The sequence below is a fragment of the Diabrotica virgifera genome, chromosome 2 (assembly GCF_917563875.1).
Source record: "Diabrotica virgifera virgifera chromosome 2, PGI_DIABVI_V3a".
Classification (NCBI taxonomy): Eukaryota; Metazoa; Arthropoda; class Insecta; order Coleoptera; family Chrysomelidae; genus Diabrotica; species Diabrotica virgifera.
This window is the reverse complement of record NC_065444.1, coordinates 214,498,314-214,521,702: the sequence shown is the minus strand read 5'-3', so window position 1 is coordinate 214,521,702 and position 23,389 is coordinate 214,498,314. Positions and strand designations below refer to the sequence as shown.

Genomic DNA, 23,389 nt, shown 5'->3' with positions numbered 1-23,389 from the left:
TATATCATAAATATTGCCCAAAAAACATAAAAAGTATCGAAAACCTCGACTTTTCACCCTCCGCAACTCTGGAACCGTTGATTTTATAACAATTATGTATAAAACATTTTTTGTTTTGAATTCCATGTAGAACATTTTTGTATATAACATTGTTTACGCTAAAGCATAGTTTTAGAAATATTGACGAAAAACTTAAAAAAACTACTAATTTACCGGCTTCTCTCCCATCTCCCTCCCAAACCGGACGCTCAAAATGGTGTAACTTTTTTTGAACATTATGTGGACCATATAGAACATTTTGGTGTTGGAGGAAAACTTTTACTTTGGATGTTTGGGTTAGGCTCTTTTTGGACCAGGTATACTATACTACCTCCGTAACTTTGGAACCATTCATTTTAGAAAGATTATGCATAGGGCCTTTTTTATTTCAAATTTAATGTAGAACAATTTTGTATAGATGGTTGTTCATCCTAAACCGCATAGTTTTAGAAATATTGGCGAAAAACTTAAAAAAACTACGAATTAACCGATTTCTCCCCCCTCTCCCCCCCAAACCCGACGCTCAAAATGGTGTGACTTTTTTCTGGACATTGTGTTTACCATATAGAACAATTTGGTGTTGAAGGATAACTTTCACTTTGGATGTCTGGGTTATGCCATCTTTTGGATCAACTATACTATACTAGCTCTGCATTAGATGAAACAGCTTCTGTACACACAATAATTTCACAATGGTGTTAAGGCAAGTCTAAACAATAAAAATGAACATTTCATTTGGAAAAAATTATATTTATGTCAAACTTCATATTGCACAAAGGAATAAATAAATATCACAATTAAATTAGTATCCGAATAACAATTGGAAATAATAATTACCTAAGGCTATTATAATATCACCTCTAAAAGCTATACTTTATCAGCTACTTATGTTTGCCTCTTTAATAAAAATTCAAAGGAATGTGTATTGCAGATTTGACTCTGTTGATGCCAAGACAGGTTGGTGAGGACATATTTGATTTAGAAAAGGTCCGTTGAAAAAAGTAAATTAACGCAAACGTAAATAATCTTTCTTTTTCTTCTAATATTTGCATTTCATATTATCAAAAAATTAATAATACTTCTCTTCACTTAGTAGAAATAATGAATATTTAAATACTGTTTTTCAAACACTTCTGTATACCTTTCTTTACCTACTCAGTTTAAAATATAAACCTTTATTTTAGAAATCATTTATACAACATTTTCTTCCGATGGTGGTGTAGAAGACGGTGGACTCTTAGTTCCTTTCAATACTGCTTTATATTGGTTATACAACGAAACTATTGCTCCATTGAGTGGCCAAATTGAAACCAATATTGTAAAGATTAGCGCTGCACATCTTGATTCCGCACCATTATAGTATATAAACCACTTAGTATAGTAACCAAAACAGAGACTCATTATACCGATTCCGTATCCAAGAAGGCCTGAAATATTGTGAATGAATTTGAAGGTGACGTTGCGTATAGCAATGATCCTTCCAGCTTCTGTGGGATAATTTACTGCTAAACCAAGTACGCATGATATTATTAATATTATCATGGATATTAAACCTAAAATCGAAATATATAATTTAGCCATTAATATAGATAAATTTAGCTAAGAAAATTAATACAAGGTGACAAGACGAAAAATAAAGATGGATATCTGCACAACAAACGAACTAAGAATAACCGACATGTTCTTTGATCATGAAAATCATCGTAGGTACATTTGAAAATAGTAGCGGACAAAGATTAATGATAGATTTAACTTTTCTGAAATAAATGGAAGAAAATATTTCCCATCAAATGATGTTAATGTGTATCTCATGTGATATGTCTATTCTTCATTTGCTCATTCTTTCGTCAATGTCGTCAATGATATCGTTAGAACCGATTAGTGCTCATATTTTATAGCTTTTAAGTTTTTCTTCTAACATTTATTCTAGATAGATAATCAAGATGATTTATATTTGTCTAAATCTAATTCGGATTTTTTATCGTTTTTTTTTTTAGAAATTTGGTGACTTTTACTATTATCATTTTTTTCTACGAGCGTGCAAAAATGTCTACTTTCGCGCACGCATTTTAGTTTAGAAGGTTTCACTTTTCCGCACGCGTGTTACTTTTCCGCACGCGTGTTAATTTAGATATGTCAATATGGCATTAAAGTAATTATAATACATGCAATAAACTAATATTTAGATATTATTTACTAATTTATTTCAAATATATCTTATTGTGTTCCTGTTTTAATGAAATTAACGCGACAATTCGATGAAATAAAATTATTTTGACATAATATTCGAAAGTCAAATCGGTAGACAATAACAGTCATTTTGAATCATCGTCATGGAAACCAAGATCGTCGTCATGCTAACTAATTATATTGAAAGTTTGGTTTTGACAACCTTGTCAAAGAATTAATCTGTGTATGTATTTTCATATTAATTAAATTAATTGATTAAGATTTGGTAATTTTTTAAAAACTCTTAGAAAAAATATTGTTCCTAACTCTTGCAGAAAGTCTCTTTTTCGCACTCGACTGCTTGCCGAACTCCCGCTTCGCGTCGTTCGGCAAACTGCAGTCGCGTGCGGAAAAGAATGACTTTCTGCACTTGTTAGGAAAATAACTATTACAGGAAACATTTTAGAAGCATTTTTAATCATCTCTGAAGTTTCTTTTATCATTCAGAATTTTCTCACTAGTCGTTCTAAAAGTGTCACCTATTTTGCTAAAGTCCGTCCCATCTTGACTTTACAGTATAGGGAATATAGGAAATGCAGTCCTTATGAAAGTTTTTTGCGCGGTGATGCTGATTTTATTAAAAATAATTTGTAATCGAACATTAAAGAGATTAAATTGAAACCTTATTAGAAAGACAATCTAAAATTTTAATATTCATATGAGTTTAAGTTTATTTGATATACTATAGTTATTAGTACGCATATGAACCCTAAAATTGTAGATTGCCTTTCTAAATCAGTTTTAATTTAATCTCTGTTCGATTACAAATTATTTTTGATAAAATCGGCATCACCGCGCTAAAAACTCTCATAAGGACTGCATTGCCTATGTTCCCTATACTGTACAGTCAAGGCGGGACGGACTATAGATATTTCATTGACTATTTTTGAGGGTACGAACAGAACAAGTGGGTTGCGGTGGAGGTGGAGGTCAGGTGGACGCTACTAATTAAGCCGCGGTCAATGTCGACAGCACATAGCAAGGAGGTTACCTGAGCGGCTTAGTCGAGCTATTGCCACTATCAAGTGAAGTAGTATGATGAAATTTGAATAACAAAAGGATTTTGTTTTTACAATGTTGTGTCAGAATTGTCAGCTGTCACCAAGTAGTGAATGATTCGTAATATATCCAACAATGCCTCCGGGTCTTGTCCCACAATAAGAAAAGGAGGCTGCACAGTTGCTATCAGTTCCCTCTTTATATTTAACACTTGAAATTCAAAAATGAACTTAATACACAAAACAGATTATAGGAAGCAACTCGACTACCGTAGTGCACGAAATGGCAGGAGGCATTGAAATGATAACTTGGGCTTTAACGCACCAATCACAGGGAAGCATCGCAGTAGGTATTCGTGTAGAAACAAACTCATTTGATTTTCAAAAGCATCGATGTAAACCTCCTGGATGGCATCGCGCTATACCTCCACCACGATTTACCTGGTATGTTCTCTTCCATTCACTACAATGTGTTTGTTTTACATGGATGTCAACATTGACCGCGACCGCGACCGCTGCCTCCACCGCGACCCACTTGTTCTGTTTTTGTCCTGATTGCCTCATCTGCTGGCTGAAATTCGAATGCCTCTGGGCCGTTCCGATTGTTGATGAGGAGTTCCTTTAATCGCTTTTAATCGGCATATTTACTTTCACTTGGGGTAGACCATTGGTGACATTGTCCCTTAAGTGGGTAGGGGGTGTGGATGCATGTGGTATGGGTCTTCTGGTTTCTAATCCTGCGCGCTGAGAAAGATCCTCGTCAACGCGAGAGGCATGCGGCGGGTCCGCTCCTAGAGCAGAAGATCGCATAGTGATACAGTCATAGTTACTCTTGGAAATGCAATACAAGTTGTGGGTTACAACGACGGGCTCGCAAGCAAGCCGAAGGTACTTGAGCAGACCGCATTCGTCTCCTAAAAAAGACTTTAAAACTATGTGGACTAGCGAACTCACCAGCAGCCCCAGACCTAACCGGTGCGATGGTAAGTAGGACTCTTATGGGTTGACTTACTGTAAGTTCTACAATGTACAGATTATACCTAATCATTTCTAAAGTCAAGATCACTACATTCGAATTTGCAGATTGAAAAAGACTTTTGAAAGTTGCGAGATCAGAGAAAGATGTTTTCAATCAGAGTAAGGCTCTGCTTGAAGATAAATATTTCTGTTAATATTTATAACTTTCTAAACTGGGAAGTAAGATATTGGGCATAAAATAAGATCAAATTAAAAAATAATATAACTCAATGAATTTATACTAACCAGTAATTCCATGTGCTGTATAAAGATGGTATCCTGGCTGTATATAAACAAAGACTAAAATGTTTCCAACTATTGTGATTATGGTAGCAAACGTAATGAGATAACCATGAATAGCATACTTGGCCTTTCTGCTTAGGTTTTTGCTCCAGATGTCATCACCGACAAACATCATGATGGCTTCCGCCATAAGTGGTATGTACTAAAACCAATAAATTATTAAGGTTAGACTTAAATTAAATTAAAATAATAAAATTGTTTAAAACCTTTAAGTAACTAAAATATTTTGAAGTTTATTGGAGGACGATAACAGATTGGAAACAAATCTGCCTTCAAATATATTCCTAAATTCTATAAAATGTTAATATTATATCAGTATACTATGTTCACTGAACCCAGTCCCAACTATGTAGTAGTAGGAGAGGCAAATATGCTAAATTTGCAGTTACTCGAGCGTTATAGGTACCTGTTGGGTTGTGAATATTAGGTCCTAAAACCAAAAAAAGTTAAGTTAAGTTCTCCATTGTAGTAGGGACTTTTTCATTTTCCATTTTTTTTTCGGACCCCTCGTAACGAACTTCCCTGTATTAATAGCCAATATATGGTAGGGGTACATTTACAGGGTACAAGGTTTCTCCCTATGTGATATTCCGACGCGCCCGAGTAACTGCAAAAATACCCGCTTGGGCTCCCCTACCATAGTAAATTATTTATGACGTTTATTAACAAAATACGGAGCAGCAGGATGTCTCAAAAACACAATCTGAAGAAACAAATACCTCACAATGGAAACGAAAACCAGGATATATAAATCAACAATAAGACCGATAATGACGTACACAGCGAAAACAAGAGCAGATACGGTGAAAACACAAAAACTGCTGGAAACAGCAGAAACGAAAGTCTTACGAAAAATAACAAACCAAAGTCTGAGACAGAGAGACAGAGTAAGAAGTGAGGAAATACAAGCAAAATGTGGTATAGAAGAAATAAATATGTGGACCAAAAGAAAAAAAATAGAATGGAATCAACACATAGAAAGAATGACAGAAAACGGATATCATGGATCTTCGCAATACCATAGCGACAGACCTAGTCACCATTAAATTGTGGTGCGATTCGAATCTCCTGTTATTTAACGTTTCTAAAACCAAAGTCCTACCTTACAACAGTATGACGCAACCTTTAGTACTTAATAACAACAGTCTAGAGGTAGCTGAATCGGTAAAGTTCTTAGGGCTTATTGTGGATAAGTCTCCAAAATGGAACTTGCACATTGATGCCTTACACAAAAAATTAAGTTCTGCTTGTTTTGCGCTAATATCAGTTGCTACGGAAATGAATTTGTCAACATCTAGGACCGTTTATTATGCCCTTTTTAAGTCTCATCTTCGGTACGCCCTTCCATTCTGGGGTTCGTGTTGTGCGACTCAATTTGAGCGTATTTTTAAACTACAAAAGAGAGCTCTTCGTTACTCCCTGAGACTCAATAGCAGAGCTCATTGCCAAGAATTCTTTAAAAAATTTAAAATATTAACTCTTCCTTCTTTGTTTGTTTTTGAATCCGTTTGTTTAATCCGCAAACATGCATCAGAAGGTCCAGAGAGACCCACGCAAAACTATCCCCTTAGAAACCTGGAGCATAATCTTTATCTGCCAACCTCATGGTCTGAGCTGGTTAAGTGCTCTATACTATACAATTCGAGAAAAATGCACAATCACCTGCCATCTAACATCAAATCTATTGCAGCATTTCCCGCTTTTCGCAAGGCCTTGAAAGTTTATTTGCTTGAGAGAGCTTTTTATACAGTGAATGACTTTTATATAAACGATTTGAATCCAGCAAATTTACCTGCAGGATTATTACTTTCGAGTACTTTTGTACATATTTACAGCGACATATATCTTTTGATTTACTTTCCCTTTCCCTTTTCCTCGTTCGACTTCTTTTTGCTCTGACGTTGTATACATATTGTTTGCAAAATTTTTAAAATGTTTTAATGTGTACTTAATAACTATAAAATTGTATTTAAGTAGTATAACTCACGCCATTTATTTGGTATCTGTTTCTCTTTTTGTTTTGTTTGTAGTTTTTATTATTTTTTGTTTTTTATTGTATTTTTTATTTTGTATAAGCTTTGTCCACAAATTGGGAAAATTTTTTGACAATAAAGCATACCTTACTAAAATAGAATAGTATGAATAGCAAGAGACAAATCGCCAAATGGAAGATCATTGGGACGACCGAGGAAAAGATGGTCAGACAATGTCAATTGAGACTAAAAGCCGAAGTAAAACGAGCATTGAATCTATTTATAAAGTAGAAAGAAGAAGATTAACAAAATAAAACTGCAAAAGGTTTATTTGCTTAATTATAAAAAATGATCAATGGCTCTTTTATTATTTCCAGGGTTTGGCAATTTGACGGTTTCTGTTTGACGCAGCCATTAACGTATGCAAATATTCCACAAGTTATTCGTCCTGTTACAAATTCATATATCATACGAATTTTTATTCGTTCTCAAAATTATGAAATGGAATTTTAGAAATGAAGACAATGTTGCAGATACGGTAGGTACTATTAAACAGGAAAACCAAACAAATGCTCCACATCCTATAACCCTGATTTTGAGGAAAAAGATGATAAATTACGCACTTAATCTGTGAAAGATAAAAACGCACACATTGAGTCAAGCAGAAGTTCGCGGCTTATTAGTATCCTTTCAGAACAAGACACTGGTGTCTGACACCGGTGTTCAGTTGCAGCAAAGCGTGAGCCACTAAAATCAGCCAGGCACTCGAAAGTGGCTCGTCTGTAGTCGTTCATTTCTAACAATGCTTTGCTGCCGGTGGCGGACACCGGTGTCAGACACTAGTGTCTTAGTCTGAAAGGGTACTTAGAGGTCCTCACTTATCACAGGGGTCATGAAAGGTCTTTTTTGAGCAAAAGATTTGTCGTTTCTAAAGAACACTCCTCTAAACATAGTATAAAAGCTGTATTACTGCACAATAGCCACCCTTCTATTCCTGTTATTATTTGGTTTTTGGTAAACATTCCTTCCACTGTCCGTGCCATTATACAATGTAGCCTTCCTCTGAATATATTGCTGTAGTTATATTTTTATGTAGTATATATTTTGTAGCTTACCATTAGTAACGATATAGTTACTGAATCTAGCTTACCTCCCTTCGTATACATTTTGTTTTTAACATTGTTGATCTTTCTTTTTTCGATGGTTAAGATTAGGTTCTGATTTTCCTGATTTATTCTCATGTTTATTCAGCAATAAAATAAACGTTTGGTTTAGTACTGCTTTTAGATATCCTATCAATTTGTTATCCTAATTTTTGTAGAGCCTTTATAAAGCCTTTATTTAGCGCACATTACGAAAATCTATGCAAACTTTAATGCACACCCCGACGCAATCAAATATGATGAACACAAATGGAAAATCTTTGGTGATCTGAAAGTCAGCACGATCCTCTTAGGAATGCAGTTAGGCTACTCAACAAACTGCTGCTGTTTCTTATGTATAAAACAGCAGAAAGAGAGAATCACATTTTATAAAAGCATATTGGGCTGAAAGAAATCCTAACTCTAACGAAAACAACATTATATTTAAAGATCTAGTGCAAAAGATACTTTAGTTTCACTCTCAAATAAATATTAAGATAGGTTTGATGGGGAATGCTAAAGAAATGCACCAAGGAAGGCAGGCCTCTAAATACATAAAAATATAAAAGACAAATTTTCTCCAATAAGTGAGGCTTCAGATAAATAGCTTTAAAAGGGAAAAAATAGCTAGTAAGCTCCCAAGGAAGTTACTTGTAGATTTTACAACATCAAAAGAAGATAGCTCCCCTTGTGTAGTGAAAATATTACTGAATAAACTTTAACAACTCTGATATAATATGCCATTTAAAATATTAGGTGCCTCTTAAATAATAGGGGAGAGTTGGACAAAATGGGATACCATTCTTGTTTACTTTTACTACGGAGAATATGTTAAAGAAATTATCATAATATTATTTTTTATAAGTATAACATTTATTGCAGCACACAAAACACATATCTTTAGCTATTTTTATTAACTGGAAAATAGTAAAAAAAAATTTATTTAAGTCCTACACATCCCGTTTTATCCAACCACGGTTGGATTAAACGGGATAGGTTTATAATATTTAATTTTTTTTATAAAATTATCTAAAACTTAATTTATGTCTAAATTAAGTAGACATTAAACTGTATGGTAAAATTTACCCTTGAAAGAATAATATCTTCATTAGTCAGAAACTTAAAAATAGGCGTTTTTTATGTTTTATGTCAAAATGGGAAATAAGACCATTTATTTAGGACTAGGTACGTATATCAGAACAAAAGTCACATAAAAATATGTTGTTCTTCTCTGCTGTATGAGAAAACGCTTCATATCTCTATTTAAAAGATTAATAGGCCAACAGATAAATAAGTAGATAAAACGGGATATAAGAAACTGTATCCAATTTTATCCAACTTATGTGTCCCGTTTTGTCAAACTCAGACATTTTTCAAAACAAAAATGGCTGCTGCCTAAATGTGAAAGTAAAATTAGGTAGACTACACATAAGAATATTCGTTAATGACTGCTTAATTAAATGTAATAGTCACCGGAATTATATTTTTATATATGCAGGCAGTATAATGTAGAAAACAACGCACTTAAAGGTACAAAGTATCAAAAAAATAGAGTCAAACAATTCTAAACACAAAAACTTTTCATCAAATAGTGGCATCGAGGTAAAACGAACTGAGAATGTTAAAATGACGACTAATAACAAGTTTCCGTCGTTGTTCGATTGATAGCACCACTAGTTGGGTCTCTAGGCTAGGTATCCCGTTTTATCCGACTATCCCGTTTTATCCAACTCTCCCCTACAATATTACTCTTTTTCCAGTTCCAGCTCAAATTCTAGTAAACAAAGGTACCAAGGTCGTTGGTAGGAAGCTATTTTTGAAGATTACTGCTAGTTTGTAGAGATGCCTAGAAATTCAATCACAAGAGACAAGCTAAAATTGGGTGATCAAACGAAGCCCACATATGATTCTCTTTAAGTAGATTCTTAAACATTCTCTCATTAATTCAGACCCCTTAGAATTTAGCTAATATTAAAATTTAAAATTGACGTATCATATTTGTTTTCTCAATTAAAAATTTGTAAGATTTTGCATTGGATTTTGCTCAAGAAGTAAACAAACATTTAAAAAAAAATGTAGAATAGTGGAATCTATAAACATGCTACGTGATATTTTTAATGTATATCTAGTTAATGTTGTTCTGTAGCTATTTCCTTGTGGCATTTTTATAATCAACTATTTTCAATGGGAAATAAGCCACAATTTTACCAAAAAAATGATTTTATTAACGTTTCGAAGCCCAAATCGGGTTTCGTTGTCAAAATAAAAAATACAAAATACAAAAAAAATCATTTTTTTGGTAAAATTGTGGCTTATTTCCCATTGAAAATAGTTGAGTATATCTAGTTCTTATATAAACTGCAATTCTCTATATTTTTGTATTTCGTACAATTAATTATTCTATTTTTAATTTCTACTGGTAATTACTCGTTATCTTAAAAACCATTATAAACAAGGCGAAAAGCTCGGGTTCATTCGGAAAATATTGCCAGGAGATTTTTTGCATAATCACTTTCAGAGATACCCCAGAATAAGGTTCAAGAATTCGTCCATGCGAAAAGTGGTCTTCTTATATGTACATAGTGGTCTATTTATAAGTACATATAAATAATTTTTTAACAGATTGTAGACATATTAATTTTTTCGGACTGGTCAAATGTTTCAGGTTCTTTTGGTCATTTTCAACAAAAAATATCTCGAGTAATTTTTCCCTAAAGTTAATTGTTTATTGATTTTTATACCTCCATTTGCTTCATCCAGTGCTTTTTTTTTAATTTGTTCGAAGAACAAGGGGAGAGGGGAGAGAACACACCACTGTCACACACTTTTTCTGATCTCAATGCTCTCTGTAAACGAATTGCCAACTTCGAGTAAGGCTTCGAGTAATCTACAAAGCCCATGTAGACATCCTTGTTCATAATATCTAGTTAAAGTCTAGTACAGTGGAAACTCGATAACTCGGATTAATCGGGACCGCGGCCGATCCGGGTTATCGAAAATCCGAGATAGCCGGAGAATATGGTAAAAATTAATAAAATACGGTATACTTACAGATAAACTCCGTTAGAATTGAAATAACATGATATATATTGTTGTGATCTTGATTATTGATATGAGATAATATTCTTATATGTCATTTAATTTAATCAATGCATTAATAACAATCTAATTAATTTACCAGATCACATATCAATATGTTTTCAATCTCAGGGCGAATTATAAAATTAATTACTTACTTTCGTGGCTTCTAAATATTTCTCAATGGTTCCTAATCGGGATAGGAAAGAAAAGAGTAAAATAATACACACATATGGGTTACAATTATAATCAAAATATTGTTTATTTTATTTAAATGGCAATCACTGCTTAATATTTGCTAGATCTTATTATTCTTAAACATAACATTTACAAATGGGAATCTTATTTCCTTTTGGTTTCCAATTGAAAGTTTTTATTAACATTTAACTATTAGGATTTATTAGCAACAATTCTATTTAAGTTTGATGAAGCTTTTCTGATATTATTTATTATGTTCTTCAATTTATAATGTGGTATTTAATACGAAAAAACCCATACATTCATGTCCAATCAAATGAGACTGACCTTTTTCTGGTGAACTGAGAATGTCTTCACACAAGACCCGTTTCCTGCTATCCTTGGCTGCGATCAAAACCTCGTCCTGGCTTTCAGTAATGTTCTCCTTTTTAAACTAGCTCGTATAGCTCTCGTTCCTGCTTCTGTCGTGATGCTGTATTCTACCTTTTTTGAAACTGCAATCAGCTACCGGGACACTCTTGGCTCAAGGAGGTTCTTTTACTCTCAACCTGGCCTACCTCTCCTTCCACGATAGATACTCCACACTCACGGAACTACACCGGCTTTCTCCCTCTCCGTACACTACCGTCTACTACTGGACTTCACTTCTCCACAGCTCAAAACATTCTGATCTCTCTTTTCAGTCATTCACCTACTTTCTAAATATCCCTTCCAGATTCACAAATCAACCTTCCACCACCAACTCTCATTCGCAGTATTCCTCAAAACCAATTTTTAATCTTTCTAAATATGCTTAATGGATTTCAAAAAAGAAATAGTTAATTCCCATTCTAAAATTACTTTCTACTATTTACAAAATTTAATGACCTATTCTCTATTTCAACTGAGTCTTATTTAGCATCGGCTAATGATCGAACCTTCCGCGAACAACGATAATGACCTATTATCGATTCCAACTGAGTCTTATTTAGCATAGGCTAATGATCGAACCTTCCGCGAACAACGATAATGGTACGCGCCATTCACTTTGTTTATTCTAAGCGCATTTTCCCGAGTTTCGTTTAATCACTTCTTAAAATTAAATATAACAATTTGTTGTATACAGGTTGTTCTACATTTATATGCCCGTGGTTGAGAAAATTGAAAATATTTTATATTAAATTGAATCCTTTTTATAATTATCAAAATTTAATTTTCATATCAAATAGAAATATAACAATATTTATAAATATGCACAGTACCTACTCATAAAATTACTAAAAAAAACACCAAAGACAAACGTAAGCAAACAGAAGCGAACAATACAAGACACACAATACAGTCACAACGATGTAATGTTATAATTTAAGAACAGTGAAAACTAAAGACCATTGTTTATAAAAGAATTTTTTAAATAGTCTTTCCTAAACAATGCTAAGACAGTTTGAAATAAAAAGGAATAGGTACTACAGACAGGTGCCTGTTGTTTCTGCGGCATGTGATATGAGCCATTTTTAATATCGTATAGTTCAAATTACACACATACACATTATCTCTCAAATATTATATTACATACATTTTTATTGTTGAAAGGTTTGTCTGATAATTAATTATTTTGATCGGAAATAAGCCACAATTAAATTGAAAAATAATTTTATTAACGTTTCGCGACGCCCAAATCGGGTCGTTGTCAAAATACAAAATATTGAAAATCAAAATGTTTATCTGATGAAAATCGGTCCGGGTTAGCCGGACTTCCGGGTTATCGGGGGCCGACTTATCGGGGTTCCACTGTATTTTGTATTGCTTCAATAATGATATGTTATCATTAATTTCAGTTTGTGGTTTGATTTTTCTTCATAAATGCCTGGCTTTTGAAACAATTTCCTATGATTCATTGTATTCACCATATTTATCTTTATCTCGTTTACTAAGAACAATCCTTTTTAATCACTGTTATTTAAATATTATGGGCTATTTAATTGTTAACACTTGTTTTCTTACACAAATCATGTTTTTCCAAATTTCTCGCCGATTTATCAAGAAATAAAAACAAATATCAGGTGCACTACATGTTTTAAATAAGATATACTTAAGATACAACATCAGCGCCCGGAAAACGCGTTCCAAGATTGCATCTTTAATTTTGAATATTTTGTCGAGATATTTGGCACACATATTCGTAATATCGTAAAGAATGGCAGCCCAATTTGAGAAATGCGTTAGTATGTGGAAATTAGACTATAATTAAATAAAATATTACAAAAATGAATCTGTACCGCCATTACGAAGAACAAAAAATACACTTTCTTCAAATAAACTTTTTTTCCCATGCCTAGATTTTGTGTCACATTGGAATTACTAAATATCGATTATTAACTTGACTGACTTAGGAAGATTACTGTGCCTTCGTTTTTGATAGTATAGTGTCACTGTCACTGTCGAACTGCCGACGCACTATTGCCGCACTGTTGAAAGTTCGAAGAACTTTCGAAAAAATATATTGATGTCGGGCTGATGTAGCCTCTTAAAGTTGTATGCCATTAACCAAACATAATAATTATAGAAAATAAACTTACCCCAAAGGTACATAAAATGACATGCCAGGAAAACCATCCACCCAAATACTGAAACGGAACCCAACAGGAATAAAGAAACAAAGATGCTGTTAAAAACCTCACTGCATAATTGATCATAAATCTAAAATAAAAACAACATTATTTATAAAAGTATTATTACTGTAACAATTTTTTGTATAATGAACTAGGAAATTTAGCAGTGGTAAGAATGCGTAATAATTTACTGATAAAAACCACAGAACCAGCGTCGTTTCCAATTTAATATTAAAAGTTTATATTATTTTGTTTAAAACCACATTTCTGGTAATTATTAAAACATATAAAAATATTTTTGAATCAAAAATTCATAAAATATGCAGAATTTCGACGATTTTGTTCACAATTCGAGTCTCTTACCATTCTCTGACACATGGTTCTAGGTTCACCCGTTATCAAAGAGGCTTTGTAAGAAAATTAATTAAACCAAACCGTACCGACTGGTTGGTAAATATATTTAAATATTATTCAAAGTATGCTTTTAGAGAAAAAGAGAAAAAGAGAGAAACTCAACTTATTACCTACAAAAGTCGACAACATCAATCCCAAATAGATTACTTCATGATAAGGAAAGAAGACATACGTGAATGCAAGGACTGCAATGCCAACAACATAAGCTGCTTGTTCTGGACATCGAAGTAAAAAAGCGACACTAAACAAAAATATCGAAGAGGCCCACAAAAAAAAATGTGGTGAATGCTAAAAGATGAGAAAGAAGGTCTATTCAGGGAAAGAATAGTAGAAAAAATAAGTTGGAACATGAAAGGAAGCCCTAACACAATTTGGAGAAAAATGGCTAATATTATTAGAGATAAGGTTATTAAAATATTTGGGAAAACGCCAGGAAAGAAGTTTGAGGATAAAGAGACTTGGTGGTGGTCAAATAAAATACAAGAAAAAATAAAAGAGAAGGGAAAATTATATAAAAGTGGCAAGAAACCAGATCGAACATAGATCTTCAAAACTATATGGTCGCCAAAAAGGAAGCGAAAGTAGCAGTAGCAAAAGCTACTGTATGGAGAGCAGAGAGCATTGGGAGAGACAGGAATAAGTTGGCTAGCTAGTCTATTTAATAGAATTATGGAAGTTGGGCAAATGCCAGACGAATGGAGAAGCAGTATATTAGTACATGTCTACAAAAACAAGGGAGACATACAACAATGTACAAACTACAGGGCTATAAAACTACTTAGCCACATCGTGAAAATATGGGAGAGAGTAATTGATAGACGGATACGTGAAGAAACCGAAATATGCGATAATCAATTTGGCATTATGCAGGGCAGATCAAAAACAGATGCAATTTTCATTGTAAGGCAACTGATGAAAAAATACAGGAATAAAGAGACCAACGCTCATATGGTACTCATTGATCTTGAGAAAGCATATGATAGAGTTCCTCGAGAGATTCTGTGGTGGGTACTCAATAAGAAAGGAGTCCCTGGCGAATATGTAAAGATTGTGAGAGATATGTATGAGGGAGTAACGACTAGTGTTCGGACAGGTGTGGGAGAGACTGATAATTTCAGGTGAAGGTAGGATTGCACCAAGGCTCGGTGCTTCATTAGTTTTGGACCAGATAACAGCGAAACTACAGGGTAGCATTCCATGGTGCCTAATCTATGCTGATGATGTAGTGTTAATAGGAAATAGTGAAAGAGACTTAGAACAAAAACTGGAACAGTGTAGACAAGCTCTGGAGGACATAGGTTTAAAACTTACTAGGCCAAAAACAGAGTATTTGGAATGTTTATTTAAAGATTAAGTTACTACAAATAAAATGGTATGTTTGGATGGTGAAATGATTGTGAAAAGCAATAGTTTTAAGTACCTAGGATCGGTATTACAGAGTAATGGAGAAATAGATGGAGATGTATACAGTAGAATTAGGGCTGGATGGATGAAGTGGCAAGAAGCGAGTGGTGTGTTGTGTGACAGAAAAATTCCAATGAAGCTGAAGGGAAAATTCTATAAAACAGCCATAAGACCGGCTATGATGTACGAAACTGAATGTTGGGCAGTGAAAAATAAAGAGGAACAACGAATGCATGTGGCGGAAATGAGAATGCTTAGATGGATGAGTGGAGTGACAAAGAATAATAAAATTAGAAATAAGTATATTAGGGGAAGTCTAGGTGTGGCACCAATTGATGCCAAAATGAGAGAGCATAGGTTAAGATAGTTTGGTCATGTTCAACGTCGAGACGTTAATCACTCAATACGAAGAATAGCTGAAGTGCAGATCCCTAGAAGTAGGAGAGGAAGACCAAAGAAGACCTGGGAGGAGACGATAAAGCAGGACATGTTGGTAAAGGGGATTAACATTGATATGACCCAAGATAGAATTGTGTGGAGAAATTCAATTAGGGAAGCCGACCCCGCATAGGGATAAGGCAAAGAGAATGATGATGATGATGATCAAAGTATGCTTTTAACGACCTCTAACGAGGAAATATGAAGTGAGTGTCGATACCGATTCAAGTAAACTATTAGTCCAGGTATAACCATACCATCAGGAGTCATCTCTAATATAAACCGCTATCATTGTATACTCTGTACCAAGTATAGTTTTAAACAAAATAAAAATAGACGGTATAGTTTTGATTCAGTTCTATTCTCTCACCATTAACTGACACGTGTTTCTAGGTTTACTCGTTATCAAAGAGGCTTTGTAAGAAGAAGGAATGGAACCAAAACGCACCGACTGGTTGATAAATATATTTAAATATTATACCAAAGTATGCTTTTAGTGATCTCTAACGAGGAAAGATGAAGAGTGTGTCGATAAAGATTCAAGTAAACTGTTAACCCAGGTATAGGCATAGCATCGGGCGATGCTAGGAAAATATTCCACCAACGCTTCGGCAATTTACCCGTCTAAACTGCTATCATTGTGTACTGTGTACCGAGTATAGTGTGAAAGAAAAATAAAAATTGATGGTTTCGATTTTGTTTCAATTCGAGTCTCTTACCATCCTCTAACGCGTGTTTCTAGGTTTACCCGATATCACTCTCCTCACTCACTTCTCCTTTCCTGGTTAGAGATCACTAAAAGCATACATAGTTTATAATATTTAAATAAATTTACTAACCAGTCGGTGCGTTTTGGTTCAATACAATCTTCTTACAAAGCCTCTTTGATAACGGGTAAAGTAAGTTCTATTAGGTGTGTCCACGCGAGCCTTGGTATATCTACTAAGTCCAAACAGTAGATACCATTGTCCTTTCCCACTAACCCTGTTTAAACAAATTTTCTTATTAGCACTCCCAACCAAAGGGGAAGGCAACGGGAAACCACCCCTTTATTTCGCCCACGAAAGTTCATGATATGAGCAATAGCTGCGAGGCCTCGGATGATGAGCTTCGCGATCCGGATGGCACCCAGCGCATCTTCTCGTCCGGGGAGGAATGTGTGAAATCAGTTACCGGGCATGTAGACGTGACTCATCAGGCTTTACATGCGAAATGTGCTACTGGTGAAAAACAAAAACTAAATAACCGCAAACCATACAACATAGCTACATGGAATGTCCGTGGTCTTTTCCAACCGGGCAAACAAGCTATTCTGGAGAACGAACTGGAACGAACCAATATCTCTGTGGCCGGGCTCTCTGAACTTCACTTCCGTAACGAGGGGCACTACATAACTAATTTGGGACATTCCATGTGCTTTTCCGGCAACACTAACAAAAGTATCAATGGTGTTGGCTTTTGGGTTTAAAAATCTCTTTCTCCTTATATACTGGGATATCAAGCTATCAGTGATCGTATAATTTCCTTAAAACTAAATGGATCTCCCTCTATTGTCCATTTGATTCAGGTCTATGCGCCTACCTCAACTGCTGATGATGATACAACTGAATATTTTTTCAACGAACTGGAATCATATCTGCAAAATATCTCAAATAAAGAAATCGCTATCATCATGGGTGATTTAAACTCAAAAATCGGAGTTATTATGGCTGACGAACATATACGAAATATTGTGGGTAGATATGGAATAGGTGAACGTAATTCAAGGGGAGACCGCCTTATCCAGTTCTGCGTTGACAATGACTTGACAATAATGAACTCTATGTATAAGCACCACCCCAGAAGATTGTACACTTGGATCTCACCTAACGGACGACACCGAAATCAAATCGATTACATAATGATTAAACATCGCTGGAAAACATCTATTAGCCAATGTAAAACACGACCTATCGCTGACTGCGGCTTTGACCACCAACTTCTTTTTGCAACGCTAAAGCAAAAATTCAAGGCATGTGCTAGGATCCGAAACAAGAGGATATCAAAAATAAAAGATACACAACAATTTAAAAGCCAGTGTAATGAAAGATTCGAAAATATTTTACCAACTATCGTCACTCATGATTCCGAAAAGATTTGGTTATCTTTTAAAAATACCTTGATACAGACCTTGACTGACTGCGAGGCACAGTCTAATGCCGTCTCAACCGGACCAAAAAAAGTGTGGATGTCTGCAGATACTTTTGACCTCGTTGAAGAACGTAGAAAACTTAAAATTGCTGGAATCGAGAAGCCTCTCAGGAATTCCCAGTACCGACAGCTATCTAGAGCTATTCAGGCTGCTTCTAGACGAGACAAAAACAAACATATAGAGAAAATCTGCAGAGAAATTCAACTACATGCCGACACAAATAACACCAAAGAACTCTTTGATAAAGTCAGACTACTCACACGTAAATTCAAGCAGAAATCTTGGTCTATCAAAGATGATGAAGGTAATGTACAGACGGATTTGGACAAGGTTATTGATGTTTGGAGGGCGTATTGTAAGTCTTTATACGCCAATACGGACCAGATGCCAGCGGACACCCCGTTTGTACCTGACTGCCAGACCTCCACTTTCCATTCTCCTTCAACAGAGACACACCACACTAGTTTTGAATCTGAACCTGACATACTTTTTTCCGAGATGGAATTCGCTTTAAAAAGACTTAAGTTAAACAAAGCAGCAGGATATGATCTCATTACTGCAGACGTCTTGAAGCATCTTCCGGAATGTGGAGTGAAAATATTACATCGATTGTGTAATGAAATATGGCACACAGGCGTCTGGCCTGAAGATTGGAGAAAGACCATAATCATACCTCTTCATAAGAAAGGTTCAACAAATAAATGTAACAACTACAGGCTATTAGCTCTAATATCACACGCCAGTAAGGTGATCCTCTACATACTGCAACGGCGTCTAGAAAACTTCATAAGTTGGCAAATAACACCTGAGCAGGCTGGATTTGTAAAGGGCAGAGGTACTAGAGAACAAATCCTTAATGTAAGAAACATCATAGAAAAAGCCAGAGAATACCAGATCCCGATATTTATATGTTTCGTCGATTATACAAAGGCCTTTGATAATGTTAGATGGGACAAACTATGGAACATATTGACGACAATGGGTGTACCTAAACACTTGGCTCACCTTATTAGCAAACTGTACCAAGATAACCTGGCATATATTCGAATGGACGGATACCTGTCTGACAAATGCACTTTGGAGAAGGGAGTACGCCAAGGATGCGTTTTATCTCCCTTATTATTTAACATCTATTCGGAGTTCATATTGCGCAGAGTCTTGGATGGTTGGGAGGGAGGAGTAAACCTAGGTGGTGTTAAGATATCTAACTTGCGTTTCGCAGACGACACTACACTTCTAGCCTCTACTCCAGAAGAAATTACTGAATTATTAAAAAAACTCGAGGTAGAAAGTGCTAAATTTGGACTCATGGTTAACTACAACAAAACCAAAATCATGGTTATTACAGTTTCCTGAAACCCAAACTATTGCAGGATGCGAGGTAGTCTTATCTATGATATATCTTGGAGCTCTAGTTAACAACACAGGCAGTTGTGAACCCGAAATTAGAAGACGCATTCAACTAGCAAGAGCAGCAATGAGTGAACTAAACGGGGTCTGGCGTGATCGTCACATTACTATGACAAACAAAAAGAGACTCGTTTCAACTCTGGTCTTTTCCATATTTTACTATGCATGCGAGACATGGACAGTCAAAGAATCAGATAGACGACGTATAGACGCCTTTGAAATGTGGACATGGAGACGCCTGCTTCGAATTCCATGGACGGCTCGCCGTACAAATATCTCGGTTCTGGATGAAATTAAATCAGATCAGCGTCTCTCCAGTACCGTTTACTCTAGAATTTTAAAGTTCTTTGGTCATATCCATCGAAGTGATCACAAAATGGAGCGGTTGGTGGTCCAAGGAAGGCCTCAGAAAAGCTTCTCAACAAACAGTATACTGAGGCAATACATGTAACTGATGACCGCGACCAGTGGAGAATTATTATCAATCAAACTGTCCGAGCTGCTGAAGCCCAATTATGAACCACAACACATCTACTAAGATGTTAATGACTATGATGATGATAAATATCTGTTTTGATATTTATTGTTTTTCTCATAATATTTAGAAATGATAAGCTATCGTAGTATAAATAAATGCCAGAGAAGGCAATACTCGCTACTAATTTAATTTCCTCGGACATTAATATTCAACTCCTTCATTTTTTTAAATAGTTAGGTAGTTTTATTGCAATACATTTTCGTAAAAAAAAGAGAGTTCCGAAAGGCCATAAAAAAAGAAAAAAAAGTTTGCTATTTCAGATGTTCTAAAATTAAAAGAAACCTTTTTGCACGATTGATCATTTTTGACTGTTTACCGTGACAGATTTTACGACAGTAGGTCACATTTACTAGCAACTCGACGGTAAGTAATCCAACTCGACGGTAAGTACTCCAACTCGACGGTAAGTAATTCACTTACCGTCGAGTTAAAAAATCTCTTAATTTATATTTATTTTTTGAAAGAATAAAGAAAACTAACGAATTATTTATTAATATTGAAACTTATGGTACAATTTGTTAAATTATTTAATGAATTATTTATTTATTGATTTATTGATTCTTAAATTCTTGCCTTCGCACCATTTTTTAAAACTTTGGTAGGTATTTTGATAACGGATTTTGGATTTTTCGGGAATAATTGCGGAACACCCTTCTTCCCAAGCCCGTTCAATTTCTTCAAATTCACTATCGCTCATATTTTAATTTATAATAATCAAAATTGTACTTAAAATTATTGACAACTAAATAAAAACTCAATTCTCCATTGTTGTTATGCACCCTAGTTACTACCTAACAACCAAAGTATCTATCTTGATAAAATGAATGAAACTAGTCAATATGACGAAAATGTTTAATTTTATAATTTATAATGGTATCAATCGTGCAAAAAACGTTATAAGCATGTCGAACGTTATGGGTAACCGATCTCAGACAATAATTGGAGTCGTCGCTCCGCTCCTCCAAACAATTGTCTTCGATCGGTATAAAACCCTTACCGTTCTCCATACTTAATATACTATAAAGAACAAAAGAAAAAATATATTATTTTTCATTATGACTGAAATCGTAATTTTAAAATTATGCATTAATTTTTTGCGCAGTACATACAGGATGTAACAGAAATGCAGATCATAAACAAAATCGCATATTCTGGAACCTAAAATAGTTCTATTGAACCTAACTTACCTTGGTATACCTAAATGTGTAGATACAGAAAAAAAGTTACAGCCCTTTGAAGTTACAAAATGAAAATCGATTTTTTCCAATACATATATCGAAAACTATTATAGATTTTTTATTGAAAATGGACATGTGACATTCTTATGGCAGCAACATCTTAAAAAAGTTATAGTGAAATTTGTGCACCCCATAAAAATTTTCTAGGGGTTTTGTTCCATAAACCCCTCCAAACTTTTGAGTACGTTCCAATTAAATTATTATTGTGGTATCATTAGTTAAACACAATGTTTTTAAGACTTTTTTGCCTCTTGGTACTTTTTCGATAAGCCATAGGCCTGGATCCCACGTGCCAAAAAAAATTTATTAATAGCAAGCTGAAAATTTTGGTTAAATTAAAACAATTAAAACTTCCCCTGTTCCAGTGTTCCTGTACATCAAAGTTTGTCCGACTAGACACCGTTAAGTTATCAAGAAATTTTCAGCTTGATATTAACAGCTTTTTTGGGTACGCGGAATCCAGGCCTACCAGTTGTTATCGAGATATTTTGAATATTTGTTGAATCCACCACATATTTGTATGTGGTTAGTATTATTATAGAGACCTATTAAAAATCTGAAAATGTATTTATAATTTACTTTTTAGGTACATTTTGAAACATATTAAAAAAGACGCAACATCTTGATAAAAGGTGGCTTATCGAAAAAATACAAAAAGGCAAACGAGTTTTAAAAACACTGTGTTTAACTAATGGTACCACAATAATAGTTTAATTGGAACGTACACAAACATTTGGGGGTTTTAAAGGAACAAAACCACCATAAATTTTTTATGTAAACATATTAAAAAAGAAGCCGCATCTCGACAAAAACTGGCTTATCGAAAAAATACTAAGAGGCAAAAAAGTTTTAAAAACATTGTGTTTAACTAATGGTACCACAATAATAATTTAATTAGAACTTACACAAAAATTGGGGAGGAACAAAACCCCATAAAATTTTTATGGGTTGTGCAAATTTCACTGTTATTTTTTAAGATATTCCTGTCATAAGAATGCCACATGTCCATTTTCTATGAAAAAATATTTAATAGTTTTCGATATATTGAATAAAAATGGATTTTCATTTTGTAATTTAAAAGGGCTGTAACTTTTTTATATGCACATTTGTATCTACTAATATAAAGCAAGTAAAGTTCAATTGAACTACTTTTGGTCCCAGAATATGTGATTTAATTTATGACCAGCCTTTTTGTTACACCCTGTATAAAAGCATGAAAGTATGTGACTTAAAGTGTAAATCGAAAGAAAATGTACCAATTTTTACTTACCGGAATGAAGTCCTTTTAATCTCATCCATATCAGATTTTTTGCACTCTCTCATGAACGAAAAACTAACTGCAGTTTATTCACTAGGTTTTCTCTTAATGAATATCACATCTAAACCACAATTTACTTAAAGAACGAGTTTGGAAATTACCGATACTGTGAAATCAATTACAAAAACTGATCACGATGTTGGGTTTACCCGTTTCCATATGCATAGAATTTACCAAACGCAAAATATTGCACCATTTATTATGTTTACATGGAATATTTATAAACTAAATCATATCTCTAGTTACTTAATTGTATATTTACAATATCTTAAAATTAAATTTAGATTTTGTCAAGTGCAAAAATATATACAGGGTGGAATTTTCAATCGTGATACGGAGGCTACATCCAATACAACCAAATTATTTTTGCCTATTAATATTCCTATAAATAGGACACTCCCGTTGTTTTTTTGTAAAAATAAATCTTTTTTTTAATCAACACTATTATTCTAATGATTTGTAAGATCGCCAAGAAATCGACAAGCTTGCAAAATACTCCGACGTAATGGGCTTGAAGATAAATATATAGACAAAACGAAACTCTTAAAAAACAACAACCAAGGAACTAAAATTGAAATAAATGGAAGACAAACAGAGGAGGTAAATAACTTTATATGTCTGGGATTAATCATGGAAAAACGACGGTAGTAGGGGAGGAGGGGCACAGGGGACCGCTTAAGGAAATTTCATGTATATTTTCTAAAATAAAATTACAAAAAATCAGTAAACTTAACTATTTCTTGTACATACATTACTTTAATGATTTCCAAGCATAAATTTGATATTACGAATAGTCACAAAAAATTACAGCCATTTTTTTATGGTCAACACTGGTCCTCTATGCCCCTCAGTACTGGGGCACATAGGACC

The 23,389-nt window shown here is 34.3% G+C and overlaps 1 protein-coding gene across 1 annotated transcript; it reads right to left on the bottom strand.

Moving 5' to 3' along the window:
- Window positions 1-768: 768 nt before the first annotated feature.
- Window positions 769-22,753, bottom strand: LOC114331601 (transmembrane reductase CYB561D2). The gene is made up of 4 exons (XM_028281203.2): window positions 22,472-22,753; window positions 13,536-13,656; window positions 4,530-4,728; window positions 769-1,592 (listed from the first exon to the last, which is right to left on the bottom strand). Exons 1-4 carry the CDS (start codon window positions 22,522-22,524, stop codon window positions 1,231-1,233), a joined length of 735 nt encoding a protein of 244 aa, XP_028137004.1. The 5' UTR covers window positions 22,525-22,753; the 3' UTR covers window positions 769-1,230.
- Between the last annotated feature and the right edge of the window lie 636 nt (window positions 22,754-23,389).

What these genes read in the sequence shown, in the direction of transcription:
- LOC114331601 (XM_028281203.2), bottom strand. Translation starts at nt 22,524, where the DNA reads ATGAGAGAGTGCAAAAAATCTGATATGGATGAGATTAAAAGGACTTCA. An exon ending in TCATTTTATGTACCTTTGGG is followed by an intron (nt 4,729 to 13,535) that starts GTAAGTTTATTT and finishes TATTGGTTTTAG; the next exon opens with TACATACCACTTATGGCGGA. An exon ending in TACAGCACATGGAATTACTG is followed by an intron (nt 1,593 to 4,529) that starts GTTAGTATAAAT and finishes TTTCGATTTTAG; the next exon opens with GTTTAATATCCATGATAATA.